Source organism: Cyprinus carpio, chromosome A9 (assembly GCF_018340385.1).
Source record: "Cyprinus carpio isolate SPL01 chromosome A9, ASM1834038v1, whole genome shotgun sequence".
In the NCBI taxonomy this organism is placed as follows: domain Eukaryota; kingdom Metazoa; phylum Chordata; class Actinopteri; order Cypriniformes; family Cyprinidae; genus Cyprinus; species Cyprinus carpio.
This window is the reverse complement of record NC_056580.1, coordinates 18,080,731-18,102,738: the sequence shown is the minus strand read 5'-3', so window position 1 is coordinate 18,102,738 and position 22,008 is coordinate 18,080,731. Positions and strand designations below refer to the sequence as shown.

Here is a 22,008-nt window from a genome sequence, read left to right as displayed (position 1 = left end):
ATGTATTTTTGGGTATTGCTACAAATATACCCCAGCGACTTGGTTTTGTGGTCCAAGGTCACATATATTTTATCTCTATGTAGATGAAATGTTTGCTGTTCTGGATGGCTGATACATAGGCTAAATGAATCGACTCCTCGTGGACCTTTGTCCCAATAGACCACTGGCACACAGACCTCAAAAGCTTGGGGAAAAAGGATAGAATCATAATGGATGGTTTCAGTTATCACACAACACATATTTTTAAATTCATATTAGTGCAAACTTGAATTCTCAAAAATGATTCTAGAAAAGACATGGATGATTTCGGCAGTATTGCCAGTTCAGAGCAGGAACCCATGTGTTTTGGTGGTGATATCTCACCTGAACATTAGCCTGTGTTGATTTGCCGCTGTACTCAGCTGGCACCATGGGTGCGGATAGAGACTTGGGCATGAGGCAGGGGTAGCACGTCGCCCCCGACTGCTTCTTCACCAGCTAGCAAATAAAAGGAGAGTTGATTGGGATCAGACAGAACGCCCGATGTTGACTCCAAAATCACACCCCTAAAGAGCGCTAATTACTGTGCCACATCCAGATAGCCTGTTGGGCTGACCATCCACCCCTGCCTGGTCCCTCCACTCCCCAGAGATAGAGCATTTGTTTGAGGCTGAATATAAGTCTCTGTTCTTCTGTTTAGTCTTAGACAGTGCCGCTGATTACCGTAAATTGATGGCCATGTGTGCGAAGGTTTTCTGAAAGTAGGTTTTTAATGGCTATTGTCCTAACTAGACTATACTCAGACTGTTTTCAACTGGGCCGGGAATATGGTTCAAAGGTCGTTTGAACATGAGACGAGCTTTGTTTCCTGGGAAACAAAGGAAACGATGTTGCCACCAATTATACCAATTATAAACTTTTTTTTTTTTTCACTTCATAGTATTTGGTCACATTAGTCTTGTTCTTGATTCATCTAGACTTTCTGTTCTGTTCTGTATAAAACAGTGTCATTACATCAAAAGACACAAAAAATATTTTGTTCACTTAAGTTGGAGTTTCTTTGGAAGTTTTAGTTTACTTGACGTTTTCACCCCTCTTGAAGGAAGTGCTCGTGGTGCAAATTAGCAAACTGTACACCATGTCAGCTTACACTGTGGGTAAGCAGTAATCTGTTCTGTGTGGTTATAAACAGATGGTTCTCAGGCAATTAACAACTGGCATAATGTGTTGATTAAAATCCATTGAGCCCTGATGAGGGAGAACTAACATTAACTCTGCTCACGGGCTGTTGGCAGCTGCCCAAGTGATACTCATAACTCCAGTGACCTTGATAGTGAATCACATCTCTGTATCACCACAGTTCTAAAAAAAAAAAGGCTTGAATTAAAGTAATTCAGTTTTTTTCTTCATATTACAGGTACAGAACATAAACGTTAAAACACTGATCATATGGTTAGAGAGTGGAGAATAGATGCTAATTCAGCTCTGTTATAATAGTAGATAATAGCAAGTTAGTTTAGCACGTGTAAAAATGCATTATTTGTAAATAATAAGAAAATAAAAGTCAGCTGTTGTCTGTAATAAAATCTGTAATGCAGTGATAAGACTGCAGGATGATGTATTTCACAATGTGGATTTAAATGTTTATTTATGACCTTAATTCTGATTTTATTCTGAGCTCAGGCAAATATTTCGTTTAGTATATAAACATATTGCTGTTCAAAAGTTTGGTTGTTTTTTATGTGAAGAAGATCAGAAGATCAAAACATAAAGTTACAAATGATTTCTGTTTCAAATAAATGCTGTTTTTTTAATCCATTAAAATATTCTTTAAAAGATGTAACAGTTTCCACAAAAATCAATAAATATTTCTGATATGCACCAAATCAGAATATTATAATTATTTCTAAAGAATAATGGTACATTAAAGACTGGAGTAATAGTTGCTGAAAATTCTGTTTTGTTATTAAGCTATTAAAATATGTTAAAATAGAAGACAGTTAAATAATTTTACTGTATTTTTTGATAAGCCACCTTGCATAATAAATGCATTAAAAATCCTATGACAGGCTTTAGAATGGTACTGCATATTCACTACCTAGTATGCACCGCGTATACACTAGTCGTCAATATATCTCATAATTCCTTCCACACAAATCACTGACAGGATTGTTCCCACTTTACAATACGTTCTTTGTTGTGAATGTGATGAGCGGTGTTCTCTAATCAACAGCAAAAGATATAAATGAGACTAGTTTGTCTTTGAGCCGTAAATTCTCATTTCCACTAAACACCTCATCAGAGGCATTCAACTGGCTTTTGTTTGTCCTTCTCTGCAGCACACACACCTGGCTTCCTCTCCTTTAATTATTCACCAGCAGAGTGTCTGATCGGTAGCCAAGCCTGAAATATGACTGGCATAATCCAAAGGAAATCATACAGCCCTCAAACCAATTCAATTACTGAACAATCAAAGTAAAAAGGCCTCTAATTGCTCTAAAAGGGGGCTGAGAGTGCGGGCGGCCATTGAATGCTGACGGCATTCAGAACAGGACACAATGAGCAACTGCAGGGGGTGCTAAGCTCAAGCTAATAAAGATGGCTTTTCAAAAAGTCTTGAGAGAGAGTGGAAACCTCGGCTTCATGCATGCTCTCTGATCTTTAGTTCTTACAATTAGACTTCTGAATGGAGGTGGTACTTGTACACCTTCTATCAATTAAAAAAAAAAAAAAATTCTGGACATTCATGAAGATATGCTTTATAGTCATACTACATAACTAAAAAAATGGATATATAATCAATTCACTTCATTACAAGGCTTTCAAATGTAAAACTTCCCCAGATGAAAATTATGTTGCTCATAGGTTGCTCTTTCATTGCTCAGGAGGTACTTATTTCTGATGTTTTAATTTAACTCAAATGTTCCTTTTAAAATTGTTTAAATAATGCTTAATATTTGAGTTAATCTTAAAATCTCTGATTTTTGATATCTTGCCAATTCTAAGAACAGTTTGGGACATTTATTTATTTAATTAATCTTTTTTTTTTTTGAAATGTTGAGTCTTTTAAATCTAGGTAGCAGAAGATCTCCATTTCCTTTTCATTTAATCTTACCGTTTAAAGGAGAAACACTGAGATCGCTGAGAATGTTTCTAATTTCCTACCTTTGTAAAGTTCCACCTCTGAATGAAATGTCATGCAATATCTCTTGCAGCCTTCCCATGAACCAGCACCCCAATATCATACCAGGGCATCCGTGGTGTCTTAAACCTGTCAATGAAATCTTAACCAGAGAAAAATAAACAATTACAATTCATAATAACATTAGCTAAACCATTATACAGAGATGACAGACAGGTCTTTTGAAGCCATCACGGTGTCGTCTTTCTCTTTCAACCATCTTAAGAGTATTTCACTACATTCATATATCAGACGACTCCATTCTCCTGCTGTGTCCTACCCAGTTGGCACTACAGGTATGTGCAAAACCAGGACCATATATATATATATGTGTGTGTGTATATATATATATATATATATATATATATATATATATATATATATATATATGGGGATGAAATTGCAGTAGCCAGAAACGAGTCTCTCCACAAAGTTCAGTACTGCCTATGTAACTTGTTAGCAAACTAGTCTCTAGAACAGATCAACAGAAAATAAATAAATAAATAAAATGTCTTACACAGAGAAACTGTTATGATGTATCATGTCAGCTTTGGTGAAGAAGGTTTAGTTGTGTGTGTATAAATTTATAGACACTGGATTTAAGTATCAATATATGCATGTCACACAGATGTGGTTTGGTTGTATGTGAGTACTAAGCGTAAGGCAGGGGGAGAGAATGATGCAGGACGAGATAGTACGAATCACTGGAAAGCAGAGAAAGGCCCTTGGTGTAACATTCCTGAGTGAGAGGTGTCCTGGAATTAAGACTTATACCCACTGCTATGTAACAGCAAAGCATTTGTTATATCCATGTCAAACTTTTATTACTGAACACTTAACGGCAACACTTTATTTTAAGGCAATTCAAATTCTCGCTATTAACAAACCATTAACTACGACTTTTGCCTCAGTAAACTTCTAATTTGCTGCTTATTAACAGTAAGGTAGTTTTTAAGTTTAGGTATTGGGTAGGATTAGGGATGTAGAAAATGGTCATGCAGAATATGTGCTTTATAAGTACTAATAAACAGCCAATATATTTATAATAGGCATGCTAATAAGCAACTAGTTAATAGTAAGAATTGGTCCCTATACTAAAATGTTACCAATGTTACCTATTTGCGCACTCAAAGGTAATGAACTAAATATCTACACAAAAACCAATCTATCCACCAACCTAACCAAACATAAACGAAAATCTATCTATCTATCTATCTATCTATCTATCTATCTATCTATCTATCTATCTATCTATCTATCTATCTATCTATCTATCTATCTATCTATCTATCTATCTATCTATCTATCTATCTATCTATCTATCTATCCATCTATCTATCTATCTATCTATCTATCTATCTATCTATCTATCTATCTATCTATCTATCTATCTATCTATCCACGTATATCTATCTATCTATCTATATATCTATCTATCTATCTATCTATCTATCTATCTATCTATCTATCTATCTATCTATCTATCTATCTATCATTTTATTAATGATCCATATCATATATTTCTAGTTTTTCCATTATTGTGTCAACACTGATTCTAAACCACAAATATTACCCTCTGGGCACCTTTGGTATCTTATTTTTAAAACACTCACATATATTGTATGCAACATGGGATGTCTGTCTGCCTTGATTCTGTCTACACTGTGTAGTATTTTATTCTGAACTCTCATTGGTGCACAATCCAGGGCCAAACGACCAAGACAAACTTTCCCACACGCACTCTGAACCATTAAACAATGAAAACTTCCATGTTAACTATACGTCTTATATGCCAGGCTAGCTGTCAGCATGCAGTATGCAGGGGGAATGGTAATTGCCACCCGTGCGGCATCAGCCCAGGGAAGCTATGACTTAAACAATAGTGTAAGTGACTCCAGTCTAAACGAGGGTAAAATGCCCTCTGATGTGTGCGAGTTAATGGCTCATGGGGGATCATAGTGGCCTCGACTTGACAAATGGCAAATGTCAGACCACTATTCTCCTGGTGGGCATAATTTTATTAAGTGCAAATATCACTGTGCTCCTTAGGAGACGTTTTGAAAGGTTAGACCAACAGCTGTAACAGTTTCATGTATATTAGCAAAGATTTTACAGTTGAGGAGCCCCGCATTGATAGATACAGTCACTCAAGCATGCTAAGAGAAGCCCCTTAGTAAATGCAATAAGTGCCTTCATCTGGGTTCAGATCATGTTTATTTAAAAGCTCAGACCCATATTTAATGACACAATGGCAGGCAGGTAGGCAGCAGGCCGGGAGAGGTGGCATATAGACGAAATCAAGCTCCCATTTAGTGCCCCCAGTCATTTGTTGACTCACTCATCCATGCAGGGCCTTTATGTTTAATGCAGCTCTCGGGGTGGTGGGGGGGAGGCCCAGCGAGAAGGACTGGAATTATCAACCACAGGCCCTTCAAGGGTGCCCCAGATGCTCCGTAATTGCAATTTTACGTTTGCTCGTTGGAAAAAGAAAAGAATAAGAAGGCAGAGGCCCTGAATTACCCGCCACAAAATCAATCCAAGTAAGCATACAACTGAAATGCAGTCTGGACCAGTCCTTTATGAGCACCATTGTTAGAACGGCTACAAAATATAAATCACTACAATTTTCATTTAGGTTAGCTGTCAATGCTATCAAGTATGAATCACAGATCAGTACAATTACTTCATAACATAACATACAAATAAATAAGCAGCGGTCCAAATTAATTTACATAACATTTTAATTAGTAGCTTTAAACAGAAGATGTTATTTTCAATACTGATTGGTGCATTGGTACACATGTTCAGAGGAGTCTTTAGCAGGCACCTTGTCAGGTGTGTTTCGACTTCCCCCAGATATCAGAAAAACCCAGCTGGCAATATGTATGGCATGTTAAAAAAACATTGAGGGGCCACTGTGGGCCATCACTCTCAATGGGTCACATTTACAAGAAGTTTATTCCTGTCCAATTCACTTACGCCTCTGTGCCTCTGAGAAGAAATGATACCATCTATTTCTGATTTGCCCTCTCTCTGCATATAAAACCCTAAAAAATAACATGGAATTTTTTTTTTTTTTTTCAAATTTTATTTTATATCTAAATAGCCACATGAAGTATTACATGTGCCAACATATGCAATGTACAACATATGAATATGAGGAGAACATGAACGTTTTTTTGGATCTACGATGTAATCAATCCTTCCATCACAAAGATTTTACTAGACCCAATTTGACAAACTCTTTTGCCAATTAACCTAATATCCCAAATATCAGTTAAAGAAATACAGTGGGCCCTTGGCCAAAAATAACACCACAATGTAGATGATGTCAACCTTTGTGTGAAACATCTGTGTCTCCACCAGCTTTGGCGAAGCCTCCGGAGGATGTCGCCCCTGGCAGGTGTTTCTACACCAGCAGGGCCCAGGAATACCACCACCCAGCTGCTTCGTCACACACATCCTTGTCACTCCTTTGCCTATACTCAACCAGCGCTCCAATAAGATTGGATGTGACAGCACGTCAATCACACACCAGCCTGGGGTGCTACGGTACTGGATACTGTAGAAGCTCTGTGGCACCAGGGGAGAAAGCAGCCTCGCAGCCTCAGGCTCTTATGGAGAAGATCGGCAAGGATGAACCTGACCATCTCCAGACACGATCCGTAGGGTTCCCAACACAGCAATCCCTCTCATTTTACTACAGAGAATTTTGGCAGTGTCCAAACATGATCAAAGTAACATGCTATTCTTGTGTCTGGAGGTAGTGAGCACGCTGGGTACTCTTGTGCTGTCAATGATTTGTTTTGATTGAACCATAGTTCTTGGAGAGATAGGTGTAGACATAAGAGTGAAAAGCTGATTTGGAGAGGCAGGTCCCCTCTGTAATACTCACATTTCTGGACAAGATTCTGCTTTTGACAATGTTTGACATACTGATTGACTCACCCTGATGTTAGGGTGAAGTCCCATCAGGGCCTTCTTCGTGTTCTCACTGTTGAGACCCATCACTACCTCGACTTTTGTAGAGCAGCACAAATATCTTGTTGCAGAGTTGACAAAAGACAAAATATTGTTAAACAACCTTTGGACTGGGAAAACCAAAGAGAACTGGGTGAACTGTGAGGTGAAACATAATATATGGATGTGTGAGATGTAAAATTAAACTGGCTGAAGTCCAGATTTGAGCAGGTGTTCAGACTCACTGCTTTCCGCTTGAGGACATGGTCTAATCTCCACATGCTCCCGTCTACTACTAGTCGTTTGAGGAAGATTTCTGGGCTTAACCTGAGGGCCATATCAAACCCAATCCATTCTCTGACAACTTCTATACAACTTTCATTCTTTATTTCTGTTATATTAAAGGGATAGTTTACGCAAACAATTCATTCAGCTCCATGTTGTTCCAAACATCTATGGCTTTCTTAAATCTAACAAAAACGAAAGGTGAACTTTTAAAGAACATCCTGGGAACTCTTTTTAAAATTCTCCTACACAGAAAGAAAGTCACACAGTTTAAAACAACAGGGTGAGTGAATAATGACAGAAATTTCACTTGCTAATGAACTATTCCTTTAAAAATATATACTTGCTTGGTTCAGTATCATTAAAATGATTAGCCAATGAGACCACAGTACTAAAAAACCATTTATGTATTCTTCTCCTTTTGTAAAACATCTCAAATCACATTGCAGTCACAAAAAATAGCAATGGTACAAAAAAATGGTGCATTAAAAGGTGCGACATAAGCTCTCACAGAATTGTAAAAGCTAGGCAAATGGGGAGTAATTGAAACTGATTTTAATCTGTACCACCAGGCTGTGATGAAGATTTCCTCTTTTGCTCCTTCCAAGAAACAGCTATGGCATCAAAGTATCCAGCTGCGTTGACAAACCTTCAAAAGTAGCACAGGGTGCTTCATTTAAGGAACTGTGTCAGGGAACTTCACAGAGAACTTCAGGGAGAACTCTGTCAGGGAACTTCTGGCAAGTGTTGCTCACATGTCGACATAAAAAGAACAAAGAATGAGGGACTAGCTGAATTTCTGAGATTACTGTAATACTTTAAATTAAACTAAAAATATTGTACAATTTAAATATATTTAGAAATAATGAATCACGTCTTCTATTGTTTTAATTGGAGTCTCATAATATATTTAAATGATTAATGCGGCATAATTTCTCACCATTTCGATGTAGTGTTTACTCTAACAGGTGTGAAAGACCCATGATGGTTTTCCCTCAGAAAGTCCTGTCCAAATATTTAAGAAAAAACATCTATGGAGTGCCCCCACCAATGAGCCTGCACTTGATAGTAAGTGCCCTGTCCAAAACAAAAATGTTGATTAATATGGGTTTTTGTCATTGCAAAAAGAAATAAAAAACCAAATACAATAAATATATAAATAAACAAAATGCTTTGAGAACGCACATTTGCACATATATGTATATAAAGCTTTTGAAAGCAAGTTCAATAGCAATTATTGCATGATGAAATTGCTAAAATATAAAACACATTTTTCTCAACCTGCCTGCAAAGTTTCTCAATCGTGACTCCATGCCTGACTCCCGTCTCCTGGGTCCATATTTTGATGTGAAATCCCTTATCTTACAGAATCACAGTGCCTACTTGGCCATCCTCTGGCCTCATGTAGAGAACAAAGGAGTCCTTTACCACCAGCCATCTGAAACATGAAGCAGTCACCGCATGAGAGTTGAAACAAGGGGAGAGCCATTTTCTCAGCTGTGGGGAAACATCATAATAACCTAAATAAGTAAACAACCGCAACAGAAGACATGCCACGACCCAATAGCTCAGCAAGGCCGAAATCCGAGGAGCAAAATTCAGCTGGGGCTGAATCTTTCAGTGTTTGCTTTTAAGAGCCATGTAATTATGTTAGTGTAATGTTACTGTAGCTGCTTGTCAAAGGAAAACAATAACACTCCTGTCGGGACAGATGAAGATAGTTCTACATCAGCATCTGTTATTCACCAATATTCATTTCAGGGCTTGGTGTTCTTGTGAAACCATGAGACAAAGATCACGCACTACTGATTGAAGTGTTTTTCTCAGAAAGATATTATGTCCTCACATTGTGAGAAATAAGGTGAAAAATAAAAATGACGGTTTTCATTACAGTATCATGATTTCCTGAGTTTAACTTGTAAAACAGCTCTCACATTTTGGATCCGCACCAGTAACGTACAGGGAACGTGTTTCCTCCAGATTTCTTTAAGATCAGACCTTCACTTTTGTCAAGGCAAATTAACATATAAATAAACAAATACAAATTTTTTTTTTTTTTTTTTTTTTTTTTTGTATTTCATGTTATTATGTACATGCTTACATTCCTTTTGGTCCGAGATCCTGAATAAATGAGATCTGACTCACTTCCAGAAATTCAAGCTGAAATAAAATTAAATTAGCATCAATAAGCCTCAATCCAGCTTTATGGCAAATGTATACGAGCCATACACCAGTTACTTCCAAAATATCATAATTTAATTTCTTTGTTTGAAACATTTTAGTTATGATGACTAAAATTAAGTACAAATTGGCATCTGCTTTGTACAGTCCTGTTCTACCTTAATAATTAGCCAGGGAAGTGTGAGGTGAAAACTGAGGCAGGGGGTGAATGTTTCCGGGTACAGGTACTCTTTAATTAGCCCTGCAAACGAATGCTAATTATGTGACTGTCAGAGAATTAGTCTGTGAAGCACTAAGCTAAGTGTGGAATCACCTCTCAGAGGCTTTCTCTGCAAAAGAGATTGTTTTAATGAGTGAGGACACAGCAGGTAGAGTTCCTTCAAGAACCTTCATTCTGCCATCATGTGACACAACGATAACATAATTTTTTTTTTATTGTTTTATTTTTTTACTACTAGGGATATTGCTAGACAATAATACTGCACAGACAGATGATATTAGTAAAATTTGTGAGCAAAAATTATATAATCTTATATTCTCATTATATACTAACAGAAAGTACCATAATATTGTGCTATTTTGGGCATGGTAACATGATAATAACATTATTCTTTAATGCTCTTTGATCATTCAGTAAAGCCATTGTATAACCATCACATGGTAGTGCAACAGTACTTTTTGTAAGGGCACGGACAAGGGAAAATGTTTGAGCTGTGACTTACTGTAGCAGGATGTGTCCTGTATAAAGGCCTTTTCAATATATTCCTCAGATAGTCCTCAAGTTGCAGCTGTTAGAACAAAATAGAACTGAAATAAACATGTTTAAATATAATTACAGCAATTATAGCATAAATCACATATACATATATATATATATAATAACATTGTTTATGCTACTACATTTAGAATTAGTGTTGTTTATCATAACATTGTTTATGTAATATATATATAAATATATATATTATATAAACAAATATATATATATATATATATATATATATATATATATATATATATATATATATATATATATATATTATATATATATATATATATATATATTATATACATATATAGTATAGCAAAATAGAGTGAAATAATAGAAAATAATAGATGTAACTTTTCTGCTGATGAGTTGCTCCTTCTTGACGAGGGCATCAGGTCGTCGTGGTAACATTGGGATGTGTTCTCCATGAAACAGTTTACAGCCTTTGAATGACCTCCTTTTGACTGAGTGACTGTCAAAAAGAGGAAACCTAACTGTCAATATTTAATAATTCACAAGATTGGTGTTGTGTGTCCATGAAAGCACCTCTGATTTGATTAACTGAGAGGTAACAGTGCAGTGAGGCTGAGAAAAGGGTTTTTCGTAGGGTTCAGGGGCGCTAACGAGAATACATCTGGGACAAATTTAGTACACCCAACTGAAAAATGAAAACACTCAGTGGCACAAAAAGCAATGGGGTGAATTGTGTTTTCATGACTTGTGGCGTGTTTGTGAGAGAATGTATGCATATACAGATGCAATTATTACAGTACATCTTCAATTCAGCTTGGCAGGGGGATTTTTTAAGAGGGCCCTGAATTTAAGCAGCTCCTGATGAAGTGCATGCAGAAGTGCTTAAAATGACACTTGATTTTGAACATGTTTTGCATCCAAATTACAATTTGTGTTATGCCTTTAGCAATTGTTTAGCTAAACTTAACTAACCATCCTTTACACAAACCTGGTCACAGCAGCTAAGAGGCCAATGCCCATAAAGATACTAATGATTAGTAAACATTTATAAATATTACCAGACAATGAATAGTTTGAACTTTACATTGGGTACCGTAAAAACATGAGCAAAAAAAATGATTTGTAAATATGGGTAAACAGGGTGAATTCAGGTGATTTAGGACTAAATGATTAGTAAATGTTTATAAATGAAGTCTACACAACAAGCGAAGACCAAAAATATGACCTTTATAGACAGTGATTATGAGTTAATGAATAATATGCTAACATGAATGGTTTGTGATGTGAAAAAAAGAAGAAAAAAAGAAAAACAAAAAGAGCAGTTAAAATGTAAACTGAAATTTAATGACATTTGTTAGCATTCAAAAGTACATTAACAAATAAGCTTTTAATCATTTGTAGAATTTTAAAAAGTGCATGAACGTATGAATTAAAAGTTTGATATTTGTAATGATCCATTCAGCATCATGTAATGTTTGTTAATGATTTATTAATGAAGCTTTTACTCATTGTAAACCATCTGTCAAAACCATTGGGATATTTTTAAAAAGTACATGATCATATGAGTTGAAAATGTAATGACATTTGTAAGCATTTTAATTTACAATAAATAATGATCTGTTAAGCATTAGGTAATGTTTAATAAGTATATTAGGAAACGTTAACAAGCACATTATCTCATATTTCTATAGAAATCTATAGATATTTGAATATATAATAACTAATGAGCAGATAAGCAATATATAATATTGTTAATAGTTGTTAATAATTTACAGGTAAAAGCTACTATAAAGTATTACCAAGAAAGGTGCAAGTGATTCACTTGCAGTGCTTTCATTTTTATTACCCTTGTAGATGTGAATCGCTCCACTTCTGTCACTTGTACTAGGATTGGCACTTCTTAGAGAAATTTGACACTGTCCAGGGACTTGAATGGAAGAAAGCTGTATATTGCTTGAAAGGATATGTTCTTTGGTTCTGAAAACAATCATAATATTGAAATGTAAGGGTCACTGTAATGATTATATTTCAAGGGATAATAACATGAGCCAGGTGAGATCAATAAGAAAACATTGACACCCACCTTGATGTTGTAGTAATCATTCAGACTCATGTTGGCTTTGTATTTTTAATTGGTTGATAACATCTTACACTGTAAAAAATAAAAACCTCTCCAACTCAATATTTTCTAGTGACAGGTGACATCTAAATTTTTAGGGTGGCCTAATTAAATGTATTAAATGCAATTCACACACATTCAATTTGGCCAATTGAAAAATTTAGATGTGATCAGTAATTCTCACAAATTCAGTTAGGCCTATTGAAAAATTTAAATGTGATCAGTCAATAGAAAAATTTGAGTTGGAGTTGTCTGAATTTTTTTTTTTTTTTTTTTTTTTTTACAGTGTAGCTATCTGAGTACAGCTATTTCAGAAATAGTTTGTTTGGCTTTTCATCTTTTGAAGTTGTGCAGTAATGGCATGGAGAGGCTCCATTTGATTGTCAGCAGGATAGCAACTGAAGACTCCAGTTGGAGGTGTATAGTATGCTGTGTGCTCTGGAGTTTCTCAAGGCTAAATCTGCTCTACATCAGATAATGATTTTAGTAAGTATGTGCTTTTACCTGCTGAAATGAACATATTTGTTCCTGGAGATATTAATGAACATGCACTGCTTTCAGTTGCAAAAAAATGAGCCTGAAATCTTTTTCATCATATGGTCAGTGAGGTGCTTAACATTCAGGACAAAAAAAAAATTGATCATCAGCCTGGAGGTCAAAATAAATATTATATGAGCTGGATTTTCTATTTATTTTATATGAGGTTTGCAATTTTTGCAACACTGTTACCAAAATCTGTGACATGTTTAAAAACAGTATATACAAAACTTGAATTCCTCTAGCAATAAACATTAAAAATTCAATACAAAAACTTTAATTATGCCAGAATGGGTAAAAAGATGCAAGCAATAGGCTTGCATATTTAGCCTATATATATATATATATATATATATATATATATATATATATATATATATATATATATATACATATATACATGTTTTTTTTTTTTTTTTTTCAGATGTTTTTTTTTTTTAGCAGTAACTTGTATAAAACAGTTGCAGCCAGTATTCAGTATCATCTGTGCAAAGACTGTTTTTATTGCACTACACTGCCCCAGCATCTCAAAGTCCAATAAAGAGGAGTATGACACTCTCCTTCTGTAACGTCAGCTGTCCTGTGAGGTCACTGATGAAAGTGAGGACATAGTACTGTGCAGTTTACCTCCACAGAGGTCAGTATGGCCACTTAAGTCCAGTTCCTCTGGGTCCAAGCTGCCAGAGACCTTGCTCATGACTGACTCCAGTCGCTCCAGTTTAGGAGGCCCCTGATGGCCCCTCAGAGACATTTTCACATAAAGACTTTCATCAACAAAAACAAAGAACATTATTTCACCACAGGATACAAATACAAGAACAACATATGAAGAATTAAAGTATATAATGTTTTTGTGATGATAATGCAATTTTTTTTGAAGAAATATTTTATTAGTTATTTAAAAACAAATTGCTTAGTTTTGATACATCAGTATCTGTCATCAGTTTTGCTGTCTATAAGATCATTAAACAATAAATATTCTACTTAATGCAGACACCCCTTCAAATCATTTAGCTGCATTTCAGTGTTTTGTCTGCTAAATATGCATAAATACCTCATGTTCTGATTTTTTTCGGTCACTGATAATTGCCCCCATATGCGAAATGCATGAAATATGGATTTAATATCAGTTGGCTGGTTACAGCACTTTGGTATTTATATGAGGGGGAAATCTGTTAATGAGGGGCTCCTCCCCTCTCTCCTGACCGGCTCCAGAGCCAATGGCCCAAATGCAAAGTGACAGACAAGTCATCAAAGAACATGGGGATGTAATGTCTTGTGATCCCAGAAAGGGTGACAGACATTGATTTTTTTGCAATCTGACGGTACATATAATGATAAAAGAAAGGAAAGGTCAGGGTCAAATGGCATGAAAGTGAGGAAATGGCTGGATATCACGCAATGTCATGGGCCACAAACCGTTTCTGCAACTAAACAATGCAAGAAACACATTTTATTAATGATATGATTATTGGTGAAAAAAGCTGTGTTATGTGAGAGTGCATTAATTTCTTTTAAAAGCAAAGTTAATAAATAATATTGTCTAAACAAATTTGAAAAACAGTTTGTAAATTATTAGAATATGCATTACACTGCAACAAATCTGTTAGTTTTTAAGAAAAATGTAATGAATAAATTAAATGCAAATAATGGTTTTATGTATATGTGTATATATATATATATATATATATATATATATATATATATATATATATATATATATGTATATGTGTATATATATATATATCTATATATATATATATATATATATATATATATATATATATATATATATATATATGTATATATATATATATATATATATATATATATATATATATATATATATATATATATATATATATACACATATATATATATATATAATTGATTTACATTTTACTGTACTTATTTTACGCCTACTTCAAAATTTTACTTATGAATATTTATAATTTTTTTCATTCCAATTTGTGTCAAAGTGAGAGAGAAAGCAAAAAAGAAATAGAGAGTAACAAAGAAAGACACTTTGTTATTGTCTGCTTAAAATGTTAACAATTAAAAGACAGTATTTTCATTATCTGGTGCATCATTGTGGTATTTCAGGTAATATAATAAAGCTACTGTAAAGTATACGCAACACTCTTGATATGAGAAACACACAGGGCAACGAGTTTACTGGATTAGATTGGATCTGTGGGGGAATTCATACCTTTATTTAGGCTGCAATTTGCTCATGATAACCGTGTGTGTGACAACTGCAATGTAAATAAGGTTATTAGTTTGTGGAGTAATTAGACAGGATGTGAGTCTACAGGACAGAGGCAATTCATTAAGTTGGTAATAGACCACATTATTGTGCAAATGTTCTCCATCAGACTAAATCAATGACCGCTATAACTGCACATTCTTTCATTAAAGTGAATTACAAAACTGGAAGAGGGGAAAAGATCTGAGCTTGGAACAATAGGAAGACAAACTAAGAAAATATAAAGAGTTCTTAACTCATTTTGAAACCCATGGGGGAAGAACGCTTCTCCTGAATTTCCTAAGAGACATGAGACTGCAACAAGTTGTCACTACCCTGCTTCTAAACTCAGTCTTTAAGCTCTGTGGTAACTCAGATAACTGATTTCTGTTAACTTGAGGAGTTTCAGGGCTGTTACCCTCTTTGATGTCAGCAATATGACGACAGTTCCATCCATCCAGCTCTTACAATTTATCATCACACCATAGGGGAACAAGGGAACGGTTTCGGTGCATGCTCAAAGCCTCTATTGATAGTACAAAGCTCTGCCACTGGTGCGAGTGTTTGAAATGTTTGTAGCAGGAGTCAGACAGCTACAGTTATGGGGACTGGTGGAGGACTGGCCACAGTGGTATTTGTGTTACTGAGTGAGTAGTGATGTGTCAGCGGTTCAAAAGCAGAGACAATCATCATTATGACACGTTGTCACTATTATAGCTGAAATCTAAACTATCTCAGAGCTTGTGCATTCAGGGTGTATTTTATAGGTAAACAAAGCAGGATGATCAATATAAAACTGCACGCGACTCAAGATTAAGCCTAATTTTGTGGCCTTTATCCAATTCTAAAGCCAAATATGCAAATAAAACTGAACATGTTTAGATATACAATGCAACACAATTTTCATAGGTTTGAAATCTGATTGTATGACTCACATGGTTACATTATTATATTGCATATGGTTCTTTAAGGAATAGTTCACCCCAAAATGAAAATGTAGTCACCCTCAGGCCATGCAATAATTAGTTTTGCATCAGATTTGAAGAAATTTAGCATTACATCACCTGCTCACCAAAGGATCCTCTGGAGTGAATGGGTGCCGTCAGAATGAGAGTCCAAACAGCTGATAAAACATCACAGTAATCTACAAGTATTCCAGATGGCTCTAATCTTTCAATTAAGGTCTTGTGAAGTGAAAAGCTGTGTGCAATAAACAAATCCATAATTAAGAGGTTTTCAACTTTAAACCATTGCTTCCAGCTAAAATAGGACTCTTCTATCCATAATATTGCTTTCTCCAGTGAAAAATTTGTCTTGTCTGAATTAGGATAGAAATATGCACAGATCAAATCTAAACAAGATCTAAACAAAGTTCTAAACAAATATGTTTGTGGGCAACGGGGGATGGACTTTATCACTAGAGGAAACATATTAATGATCTATTTTGGCCAGAAGTGATGGTTTAAAGTTAAAGTGCCTTAATGATGGATTTGTTTCTTACAAACATTCAGCTTTTCCCTTCACTTAAGACGTTAATTGATGGACTGGAGTCAAGTCTGTTTGGACTCTGATTACCGTTATGATGAAGAAACAAACAGCATCTTGGATAGCCTGAGGGTAAGTACATTTTCAGCAAATTTTCATATTTGGGTGACCTGTTCCTTTAATAGCACTTCATAGTGCTTTATTCTTCCCAATAGTACACTTTATAGTGACACCTCTTGGTGTGGATGCATGCAGTTTGTTTACTTACAGCCGCGCCTTCAATAATGTTATATTTTCATCCTTTTAGTGGCTATTTGCCAGACAGAGAAATTTAAGGGTGCACTGTGAGTCTGTGACATTTAATTTATCCACTCCTAACTAAATTTATCCACTGATTTAATTTATCCACTCCTTCAGTTTGGATTGTTGGATCACAAACATGCTGTTCTACCATGTCACTCTGCTGTTGATTTGGGCTCAGATGTTTATATAAAGTTGACATACAATTAGCATTTACATTATGCATATTGCGAACAATTATTCATTGTAACTCAGCTGTGAATTCAAAATGTGTCCTTTTTCTAGAAGACTGATATCAGTTTAATATGATATTTCTACACATATTTTGTCTAGTTTTGATGCACTTTCTCTTTTAATTTCATTTCATTCATTCATTCATTCATTTGTTGGCAAAATGTCTGGGTCTTAATCCATTGCCCAATTAGGAAATTAACAGGTTAAGATGAAGTATATACGCTATCGCTCTGTTTCACTGCTTGACATTTCATGTCATGTAGCCGTCTACTGTGCAGCATTCATTTGTTTGTGTGAGTCCTCACATTATATCCACTTGGCTGGCTCAGGTCACGTGACGTTACACAGTCCATTCTTCTCCGCGCGCTAGCAGGAAGTACAAGCGAGAGGCTGGCTCATACAGGGATCAGCCTTCGTTTAGCCACGTATTAAACCTTTATTTTCACATTCGTGTGGTTTAGCGATATCTGCATCGTATTTATTTGACATCGGTGATTTAAAGCTTGTATTGCTTATCTCCGACAGGTTTAAATCGTCCTCTTCGGCGGGCAGACATTTATTGACCTCAGTGCACGTTTATACTATTATTTGTGACTCATGTTTTGACGATCGTCATTCTCGCGCGAGCAGACAACGTAGAAAGTGTGAACAGTTTCGTATTCTTTGCTCGCTTTGACAGCCGGTTGCTATGCATTGCCTGCATCTGTGTGTACAACCATGCAGCAAATCAGGCAACTGTGCTGAGATGTCACGCCGTCTTTTCTAACAGATCTCTGTAGTGCATACAGTAGGTATGTACGGTTCATGCGCACATCTTTTTTTTTTTTTTTTTGCTATTTTAACCTTCCACTTGCTTTCTGTGTTCTGCATCACAGTGGTGGGTCAGAATGAACAGAAACCACATGAAAGATGGTGCTTTCTGAGCCTTACTGGGATCATCACATCCCCCTGCCAAAACTGGGACCCTTGCACTCCCGGCTGGTCACTGCCTTTGTTGCCCTGATCTGTTTCATAAACAGCTATAATGGGGACTTTGTCTTTGATGATTCAGAAGCCATCATCAATAACAAGGTATCAACATCAACCCTGGTTATTTATTGATTTATTTGTTCATTTGTTTATTATTTAAGTAATAGTTTACCTAAAAATCTAAATTCTGACATCATTTGCCTTCGTGTCTTTTCAAACCCATGAATCATACATGCAGTACATTTAGTTTTCCATACAGTGACGATGGAGGATAGTTCAACTGATAAACTATCCATTTAAACATGCACATTGTTGTAATGGTCAGTTGTGATTTCAACACAAAACATGTCGCTACCTTAATAGTATATGATATTTGAGGACTTTTTGCCGTGTTTATATACATTGTCTCAACAGATTTCCTATAGCTAATTTTTTAATGCAAACCCATGTGATTTCTACACTTCGTAGGATTTGAATCCTGACACTCCTCTGAGTAACATCTGGAAAAATGACTTTTGGGGGAGTAACCTAAGTAGCAACTCCAGTCACAAATCCTACCGGCCGCTGACCGTCCTGACCTTCAGGTACGTTTGCCACAAAGACAAAAGAGTCTTTCAATTACTGCTGGGTGACTGATGATTAACACAAGCTAATAGTCCAACCTGCTTATAGTGAATACTGTCAAACCTCTTTGCATGTATTAGATGTGTGGACTTGCAATTTTATTCTCAGTGGGAAATCAAAATAGGTCCCCCGAGTGCTTCCTCACTGAATACCACAATAATTGACATTGAAAAAAGGCAATATATGCATCCAATTTTAAACTCGTTTTAGAATTGTCTTTGGCATTTGACAGTAACTGTGAGGAATCTATATGGGGGCATAATTCATGTCCTGCATGCTGCTAATGAGAATGACATCGTTTTGCATCAGTAATGGCCCGTTAGACCAACTCATCCATAAAAGTTACTCTACAATGCTGCAATGTCTGTACGTCATTGCGTCTCTACTGTTTTATGTTTCAGAAATATACAAAACTTTTGTGCTCATTGCACAAATTTTAATCATTGTGATTTGTGGCTTTTTCTTATTTTCCCAGGATCAACTACCTCTTGGCTGGTGGACTGCATCCGATTGGCTTCCATGTGCTCAACGTTGCCCTGCACTGTGTTATTTCTGTGTTAATGATCGATGTGTTTGCAATATTAATTGGCGGCCTGGTTCACGATGGAAGAGGGGTGAAACTCAATCTTTCGCCAAAAGCTTCCTTCCTGGCTGCACTCTTCTTTGCTGCACATCCAGTTCACACAGAAAGTGTAAGTAGAGTGGGAAGATGTGATTCAGCAGGCCGTCTCTGCCCGGTAAACAATCTCCGAATACAATGCTCCATATCACAATGTTCATTGATGTTGCATGAAATATACATTACAAGACCCGCGGAGAAGAAAGCTTCAAGCAGCTGGTGTGCATCACATAGGTGGGCTCTACAGTCAGCCGTGGCTATTAACAGCTACTGAATGCTTGCTCTGACCTGCCATGGATGCATCCAGGTACGGTAGAGTCTGCCGATGCTCTGGTAACTACTCTTTAATCAGGTTGAGAAAGACCGGCCTTGGACCTGGAGGGGGTGCGGTTCAGAGAGACCACTGACTTGGGCCTACGGGATGAATCAAAGAAGGTGGCCCCAGGACTCCAGCCAGGGCCGACTGCAGTTCTGTAATGAGTGCTGCCTCCTGCCTTCATCGTTAATTTGGCACTGCCAGAAATACAGGCAATTTCACAGACGAAAGGGCTGCGAAGGATGTTTTTTTTTTTTTTTTGCCTTTATTGTACAAGCAGGATTTAATTTGTTTAGGTGCAAAATGTGTAGCTGCTGTTAAAAACGAATGACCTTGGGCTGGATTTCATGATGGTGACCTGCTTGATGATGGATGATGCTTGATGAGACAGTGTCCTTTAGCTCTCCAAAAGTATTTAGTTGGAGTTGATCTTGTGAATAATCTCCTCTGTTGGCTCTCTGTCTTGTAGGTGGCTGGCATTGTTGGCAGAGCAGATTTGTTGTGTGCCCTCTTTTTTCAGCTCTCTTTTTTGGTTTACTGCAAAGCGTTTCAAGGTCAGTTGATAAACTAAAACACTAGACTCTTATACATATTATGTTATTATGGCACTATGTGAAATTTAGTGGCACAAAATTTCTAAATATTTTTTCAAGACTTTAAATTTGCTATCATTTACTGCCTTGATTAATCCATTATGATTTTGTTTTTATCTGTTGAACATTAAAGGAGGAATTTAGAAAATTGCACTGGTTGCTCTTTTAGTCTCTGCTTGGGAACTGAGGTTTTCAGGATTCCAAAAAGGAAACAAAAGCAGCATAAAAGCATCATATAAGTGGTCCATTCAACTTGTCCACTGTATTGTCTACAAAAGCTTTGCGTGAGAAACGGCCTGGAAGTTAAGTCATTATTCTTTTTCAATGATAATTTTCTGTCCAGTGGACTGTTAACCTATTTAGACAGATAATTGAATCACTGATTTTGTGAACAAATCACAGACCATTTTTATGTAATGGATCCACCAAGTCATTAAAAAAGATCATACCGATTAGTTCATCAACTGTATGGACTACTTTAAGGATACTTTCATGGTTGCTTTGTTTGCTGAAGCTTAAAATCTTATCTTGCTTGAAGACATACAATATTCTCATCTCGCTTGATGACTCATTTATTATAATTGCTTAGATAAGAAAGCAAGTCATACAAGTTTGTAATGACATTAAACAGTGAATAAGTAATGAAAGTTATTCTATGGTAAATTAATCCTTTACAGACACTGCATGTTAGAATCTTGTAGAATCTCTTACTTTATCTCTTACTTACTATCTTTTACTTTGTATCAATCATGTGGTTTAATATAGAGACTCATGAATTTCTCTCTGTAGGTGGTGATAAAAAGTTCCCTGTGTTGTGGATATTTAGCAGCATTCTTCTATGTGCTGTAGCCATGCTCTGCAAGGAGCAAGGCATTACAGTTTTGGTGAGTGAAAATATGTATCCATTTGAGAGAGTTGCAGGTCAAATAAAGTAATATGCTATATAAATATATATATATATATATATATATATATATATATATATATATATATATACACACACACACACACACACACACACACACACATACATACAGGTGCTGGTCATATAATTAGAATATCATCAAAAAGTTGATTTATTTCACTAATTCCATTCAAAAAAGTGAAACTTGTATATTATATTCATTCATTACACACAGACTGATATATTTCAAATGTTTATTTCTTTTAATTTTCATGATTATAACTGACAACTAAGGAAAATCCCAAATTCAGTATCTCAGAAAATTAGAATATTGTGAAAAGGTTCAATATTGAAGACACCTGGTGCCACACTCTAATCAGCTAATTAACTCAAAACACCTTTAAGGCCATTTAAAGGCCTTTAAATGGTCTCTCAGTCCAGTTCTGTAGGCTACACAATCATGGGGAAGACTGCTGACTTGACAGTTGTCCAAAAGACGACCATTGACACCTTGCACAAGGAGGGCAAGACACAAAAGGTGCAAAAGAGGCTGGCTGTTCACAGAGCTCTGCGTCCAAGCACATTAATAGAGAGGCGAAGGGAAGGAAAAGATGTGGTAGAAAAAGTGTACAAGCAATAGGGATAACCGCACCCTGGAGAGGACTGTGGAACAAAACCCATTCAAAAATGTGGGGGAGATTCACAAAGAGTGGGCTGCAGCTGGAGTCAGTGCTTCAA

General features: G+C 36.0%; 1 protein-coding gene, 1 long non-coding RNA gene and 1 pseudogene across 5 annotated transcripts in view; 1 reads left to right on the top strand and 2 right to left on the bottom strand.

Annotated features, from left to right (window-relative positions):
• LOC122146198 lies at positions 1-3,380 on the bottom strand (annotated as a pseudogene).
• A 5,215-nt stretch (positions 3,381-8,595) lies between these two features.
• On the bottom strand, positions 8,596-12,474 carry LOC122146139. Its single transcript, XR_006160841.1, has 4 exons — positions 12,172-12,474; positions 10,707-10,824; positions 10,309-10,374; positions 8,596-8,843 (listed from the first exon to the last, which is right to left on the bottom strand). It is a non-coding gene; the product is annotated as an uncharacterized LOC122146139 (long non-coding RNA).
• A 5,108-nt stretch (positions 12,475-17,582) lies between these two features.
• Positions 17,583-22,008, top strand: part of tmtc4 (transmembrane O-mannosyltransferase targeting cadherins 4) — a 12,563-nt gene continuing 8,137 nt past the window's right edge. For 3 of the 4 annotated variants that reach the window (XR_006160840.1, XR_006160839.1, XM_042763864.1), the window contains exons 1-6: positions 17,583-18,036; positions 18,121-18,316; positions 18,683-18,798; positions 19,314-19,530; positions 20,243-20,327; positions 21,156-21,250. Coding sequence is in view for 2 of the 4 variants with exons in the window: in XM_042763864.1 (XP_042619798.1) it covers positions 18,155-18,316; positions 18,683-18,798; positions 19,314-19,530; positions 20,243-20,327; positions 21,156-21,250 (675 nt within the window). In the remaining 2 variants the exon portion in view is untranslated. The remainder of the gene's footprint in view (positions 18,037-18,120; positions 18,317-18,682; positions 18,799-19,313; positions 19,531-20,242; positions 20,328-21,155; positions 21,251-22,008) is intronic. The other variant, XM_042763863.1, reaches the window with a different exon arrangement.